Source organism: Fulmarus glacialis, unplaced genomic scaffold (genome assembly GCF_000690835.1).
Source record: "Fulmarus glacialis isolate BGI_N327 unplaced genomic scaffold, ASM69083v1 scaffold47983, whole genome shotgun sequence".
In the NCBI taxonomy this organism is placed as follows: Eukaryota; Metazoa; Chordata; class Aves; order Procellariiformes; family Procellariidae; genus Fulmarus; species Fulmarus glacialis.
The window spans coordinates 1-6,328 of record NW_009204516.1 but is presented as its reverse complement, the minus strand read 5'-3'; the positions used below and the strand labels follow the sequence as shown (position 1 = coordinate 6,328).

Sequence of the window (6,328 nt, the reverse complement as noted above, 5' to 3'; positions counted from 1 at the left end):
GCTCTGCCTGAGAAGATACAAATATGGATGCATCCAGCGGATCGGCACAGCAAAGGCATTAGACCAAACCTCCCTGTGTGCCGGGGGGGAGCGGCGGATCTCTACCTCAATGCCAAAGGGGAAAGTGGATTTCTGCCTCAATCCGTGGAATGAACCAGGTCCGCGGGTAGAAATAATGGTGAGATGTATAATATTTCTGACTCTGCTCATGTCTTTCCCTCCAACGTAAAACGCAACCTCGTCCTGTTCCACCCCTTGACTCGCTGGGGAATGGCTGCTAGCAAGGGCAGAGCTGGGAGAGGAGGAACTGGGATCAGACTCTGTTCCTGAGGACAGGCTGGGGTCGTTCCTGGTGCGGAGAACGTCCTCCCTTCTTTACAAGAAAAAGGTGAGTCACAAATTGTGCTTGGGAATCACATAATTTCTTTAAATCGTTGTTTTGGGCCACTGCTGGCAGATCTGACAGTTTGAAGTTGTTGCACTTGGTTGGAAACTTGGGTTTCAATTCCTGCATTTTTTTGTGCATTTGAAAGCAATGTAGATATTCGGATCCTCACTGTATATTTTTTTTTATATTTTTGTGGGTCTGCTTCTAACAACAAAGACAAGCGTTTGTAAAAATGCAGGTTAGTGAACTGGGTTGGAAGAGGGACAAAAGCTTCTTTCGCATCTTATTTTTAATTGACTAAATTTGGACACAATTAAGAAAGCAGAAGCATCTGTTACAGGGTGGTATCTGGTGGGCTTCCCATTAAATTTTTGTGCTAATATTGACAAATTTTGTGGGACTGGATTAAATGGTTCAGCTGAAAACAACAAATAGACAGCCAGCCTCAGAAAGAAAAGCCTTTAAGTTACTTTTTATATGAATAATTGGAAGTGTTTATTCACTGTAAAATAGCCATAGAGCACCACCCCGTGGGGATTTACATTCCTGGGGTTTCAAGGCATTTACCATTCCACATTTGCAGTCTTACAACAAATAATTAAGTATGCACTTAGTTTTTTCTGTGCAGATATCATAATGCAAGTGATTTTTACAGAGGGCATGGTGGTCTGTCACACAATGCTCTTTACTTGAAGAGGCTCTGGCTTGCAGCCCACCCTGCACACGTTTGGGTGGCAGCCCTATACCTATACTGTATTCAGTATAGTACCAGCTCCTGGGAAGTAACACAGTCGTCGTGATTCTCTCTTCTCATTTCCTTTCACCTAGCACCCACGGGGCAGAGGGGAGACTGCTCCAGATTTGTTTTTGCCAGGTGGGAGGAGGCTTGACATCTCAGGACATCTCAGCCCATCTCAACAACTGCTGGTGCCAAAGCTGAGGAACCCAGGAACGGTGACTGAGGAGTTACTTGAAAGACTCCTGCAGCAGTGGGACCCTCTACCAGCACGCACCAGGCACACAAGAATCACCTGCTGAGGCAAGGGAAATGAAGAAGAATTTTTAAAACCATTTCCTTCATTCGCGCTAACTCACCGTCGTGCCTTTGGTATCTGCAAGCTGCCATCTACGGGCTGAATCGTAAGGCAGCACTTACATGATTTTAGATGTGTCAAATAAAGGCTCTTTCTGCTGAGAGTTTTAAAACCCATTTACATCTACTATTTTAAGGGCCTGTGTCCTTTAGTCATTTGAGCACTGGTGTCCTAATCATGCAGGAAGTTGAGAGCAAAGGATTTTATTTTCATTTGCGTGCTACTTTTTACAGTTAAGGTGGGTGGGAGGTCAGTGCTGCTGGATCCACACACAGCTCTGTGCAGGGTTAAGGCCTATGACTTGATGCAAGGTAATCTTCATGGTCAAAAGGCTTTTGCAACAATATGTTAATGTGTCCCAATGTTAATGTGTTTCATTGCATTATAACTCCTCAGCTTTCTCTGGCAGCCCTCCCCTCTTATACCTTCGAACTGTGTCACAGTTTGCATTGTCCGTCTGCAGAGTGGAGTCTGTGGAGCTGTGGTTACTGATTACTGAGATTTTCTAGCTGCATATAAGTGTGCCTGCATTCATGCCGAGTTTTTTGGGCTTGGTTTTTTTTTTTTCCCCCAGACAAAATGTTAGCAGCCTATTTTGATTGCCCAGGAGGCCCAGAAAATCTCTATGTGAAAGAAGTGATGAAACCACATCCAGGAGAAGGAGAAGTTCTTGTGAAGGTCTCTGCCAGTGCTCTGAATAGGGCTGATTTACTCCAGGTATGTGTATGTTAAGCAGATTTATGCTCCTGGAAATGACACCAATTTTTCAGGCCCCTATCATCTGAAATCTTGACAAATCTGAAGAGTTAAAAGAGATTGGACCTGGTGAGCATTTGGATAGGAGAGTTCACAGGGCAGAAAGAAGAGATGACTGTTGATTCAGCAGATGTTTTTATCCGGGTCACTGCAATGCTGGGGTGGCATGGAAAGGCAGCTGCCTTTCAAGAAAAGATGAACACCAAAGCTCTGGTCTTTCTAGATGCTTAGACCATTCTCTGGGCATTTGAGATGGACATGAAATGTCCACTGGCTCAATTCCAGCATGGGAAAATCACAAATTGTTAAGTCTGAGCTGCTTTAATTTGAGCTAAAAGCCACGCTCTGCAACTGGAGACTGTAATACCTCCCCAGCATGGATTTGGCCTGGACAAAGGGGACTTGCAATAAATTGAAATTGCACACAGAGTTTTGAGAATAAAACATACTTAGGAAACAAGAAGTGTTGCCAGAAGACAGAAGATCCTCAAATTACTGTAACATTTGCACAGTGCAAAATCAGGATTAAATAAATTGGAATTTAGGTTGGAGGCATGTGAACAAAATATTGCACGTCATTACACTCATTGATGCGTGGCTTTTCCTTCCCTTGCCCTCTCTTTTCTTTTATTTTAGAGGAGAGGGAAGTACCCTCCCCCCAAAGGAGCAAGTGATATTTTAGGCTTAGAAGCAGCTGGGAGTGTGGCTGGGCTCGGACCTGGCTGCAAGGGCCGGTGGAAGATTGGCGATGCAGTGATGGCTCTGCTCTCCGGAGGTGGCCAGGCAGAATACGTTACAGTACCCGAGGGCTACCTGATGCCAGTTCCCAATGATATGACATTTATTCAGGCTGCAGCCATTCCCGAAGCCTGGTTAACAGCATTTCAGCTGCTGCATTTTGTAGGTGAGAGGCATATTTGCAAATATATCCCACCAAAACAGCTCATCTTCCTTTCTGTTATGAAATCCTCTCTTTGTTGCCTCCATCTGAATGCTGTTTGCCTTCAAAGAGCCTTTTCTCTGTTGCTCCATTCACGTGGATCAGAATCCTGAAATCTTGACCACATCTCCCCAGTCATAACTTACGCTGCTGATTGCATATTTACAAGGAAGGATATGGAAAGATGGTCAGTTTTTCTTTTCATCTGTATTTCTCAGCTTGAATGGCAATTTCCGTTAAGCCTAAACCCTGAAATAACTTACATGTTCTCCGAACAACTGAAAATGCATCCTACTTCTAAAGATTTGACTTCGCTGCAAGTATGACCATATCATGAACTTTCCTCACTAATTGCCTGTGGATCTACAGTAGACAACATCTTCTGTACCTTGCTCCACAGAGACATTAATTGTAGGTAAAATCCCCTCTGAGCTGATTTAAAACAGACATAAATACACTGTTCATTTTGAAAATGTGCTACAGAGACACTAACAATAGCACTTGCCAGGGTTTTCCTCAGTTGACAAATACCCTTCTTCCACCCTCTTCAGCAGTAGCACCTAAAAGCTCCAGTATAAAAAGGCTGACTGCACTCACCTAAGCAGCTTGGTCACGGATGCCCAGAACTGGACAGGGCCAAGCTGAAGTCATTCCACTGAAGTCGGTAAAACGGAGTCCTGTTGGAACACTGCAAGTTGTGTTAGTTCTGGATTTGTTTCTTCTCTGAAGGATATGAAGATGTAAACATAGCCCGCTCAAGGGCATCCTTCAGCTTCCTCTTCAGTATTTTCCACCCTGATGATGTTTTAATCCAAAGGTGATGCCAAAAGGGTAACCATTTCCCTTATGTCCTCCTTCAGGTAAAATACAGAAGGGCGAGAGTGTGTTGATCCATGCTGGAGCTAGCGGAGTTGGTCTGGCAGCCATTCAGCTGGTAAGACTGGCAAAAGCTATTCCCATCGTGACAGCAGGAACTCAAGAGAAACTGAAAGCAACTGCAAATGCCGGAGCAGCTGCGGGATTCAACTACAAGAATGAAGATTTTAGTGAAAAGGTCTTGGCGTTCACCCAAGGTAAGAACCTCTATGTGAAAGACACTGTTACAGTTGAGGAGGAGTGCGTACCTCCTAACATATATGTACATACACTCAATTTCAACTGTCACCTTAATCGGCGAAGGAGCAGACAGTAATGACCCTGTTAGCACAACCTAACATCCTGTTCAGCCCAAGAATCTATCTTTCCTTAGTTTAATTATGCTGTTTTCTGCATGGACTCTCTTTGGCTTTGTGTTCATTTGGGGCATAAATATTGTGCCTGTGTCACTGTTGCCTCCACAAGGAACTGTGGGACCAAATCCTTGCACTTGTCTTCGTAAGTGCTTGAATATGGGAACGAAACTTAGTTCTCTTACTGTTAGAAAAATTTAGCTTTTCTAAGCATTTGGGATGGTTTATGACAGAGTCTGCATCTGTATATCTATAATGATTCTTTTTTTGTGCCCGATTCTAGAATTCCTTACAAATCATTCTGCCAATTCCTAATTTCAGTAGAAAGATTTAAATAAGAATTGCAGGATTGATTCTGTACCTATAAAGAACAAGGGTTTAGTTTTGCCCGAAATTATCTTACCTTTAATGCAGCTCAACTACATTGCTGAAATCTCTTCTGTTTCTACTTGAGGTTCTGGAGTAGATATTATTTTAGATTGTGTTGGTGGCTCATACTGGGAGAAGGATCTCAACTGTCTGAGTACTGATGGCCGGTGGATTATTTATGGACTACTGAGTGGAGGTGAAGTACATGGAGATCTTCTTGCAAGGCTGCTTTCCAAAAGAGCGAGCATCCATACAAGTCTATTACGATCACGAGACAAGGAGGCAAGTAATGGCTATCAACAGTGTATACACTTCGATCTTAAAATCAATGATAGTTTTGAGAGCTTTCTTTTGATACCAGTCTTAAAGCAGAATCTAACGCGTTATTACCAAAAAAGCACCACCTTGAACAGTTACTACATACTTTGGAAAACATTGCAAAATTAAGTTGTAATTTCCCTTTTCTATTTTTAGCAAATGCCTCCATTTTACAACTACTGAATCAGAGGAATGATACCCAGGACTTCTTTATGTACTTCACAAGTACCATAATTTAAAGATTTGACCTAAGAAAAAACAAAACTAAAGTGATCAGGCAACTTGATCAAGTTGGGACTGGGGGGGAGAGAAAAACCTCTATTAGATCATTTTTCAAAGTAGAGACTGAGGCTATTTGGATGCCCAGAAATTACCAAGGGGAAATCACTTATGTGGAAAAATCTTGGATACTACAGTAAAAGACAGCAGTGTAGAGCCCTAGGACAGATTCTGTCCACAGTCTAATACACAATATTCTCAAGAGTTTTATCAGTTTGCATCTAAATGGTTCTGCACTGAGCTTATACCACTTGTTTGGAGAATTTCATTCAATTAAAATATAATTAATCTAAGAGTTTTCTTCTTATTTGTAATTTACACCTGTCGGATGTTTACATCTCACTATAAGAATGTCAGGAAGTCTCCCTGAGAACTGTGCACATTTTGTACGCTGTCCTTAGACATACCTCTATGAATGAAATGATTGGAAATAATCTTCAAAACGCTTTCATTTTTTCTTCAGTATAAGGAACAGCTGGTGAAAGCCTTCACAGAAAACGTGCTGCCGTATTTTTCTGGAGGAACCTCCCCTCATCTCCAACCACTTGTTGACAGCGTTTACCCTCTGCACAAGATTGCAGAGGCACACAGGATCATGGAAGGAAACAAGAACATTGGCAAAATTGTCATCGAAATGCCTGCTTCATCTTAAAGAAAGGCCTACTGCTGTAATTGTTTCAGGGACAGAATAGTTACGGTGTTTGACAAGCAGAGAATCTGCCATTCCCGCTTCCAAACCTGGAATGATTTATTGTGGGAGGAAGCCCTAAAGGAGGGGTAAAGCAAAGCCTTACAAGATGCGTCTAATAAAAAGGTTCACGTTGCAGCTCTAGCATCGTGCCTTGAATGTGTGAACAAAATGTCGGCGAGCGCTCCTCGATGTAGGAGAAAACCGCCAGGCACCGACGGCCAGGCTCAGCTCCGAGTCACTTTACCGTCTGCTTTCCAGAGCTTT

At 42.8% G+C, this 6,328-nt stretch overlaps 1 protein-coding gene across 1 annotated transcript; it reads left to right on the top strand.

Moving 5' to 3' along the window:
• The first annotated feature begins 2,061 nt into the window (after positions 1–2,061).
• TP53I3 (tumor protein p53 inducible protein 3) lies at positions 2,062–6,192 on the top strand. Its single transcript, XM_009575019.1, has 5 exons — positions 2,062–2,199; positions 2,875–3,142; positions 4,039–4,251; positions 4,862–5,058; positions 5,837–6,192. Exons 1-5 carry the CDS (start codon positions 2,062–2,064, stop codon positions 6,023–6,025), a joined length of 1,005 nt encoding a protein of 334 aa, XP_009573314.1. The 3' UTR covers positions 6,026–6,192.
• The last annotated feature ends 136 nt before the right edge of the window (positions 6,193–6,328 follow it).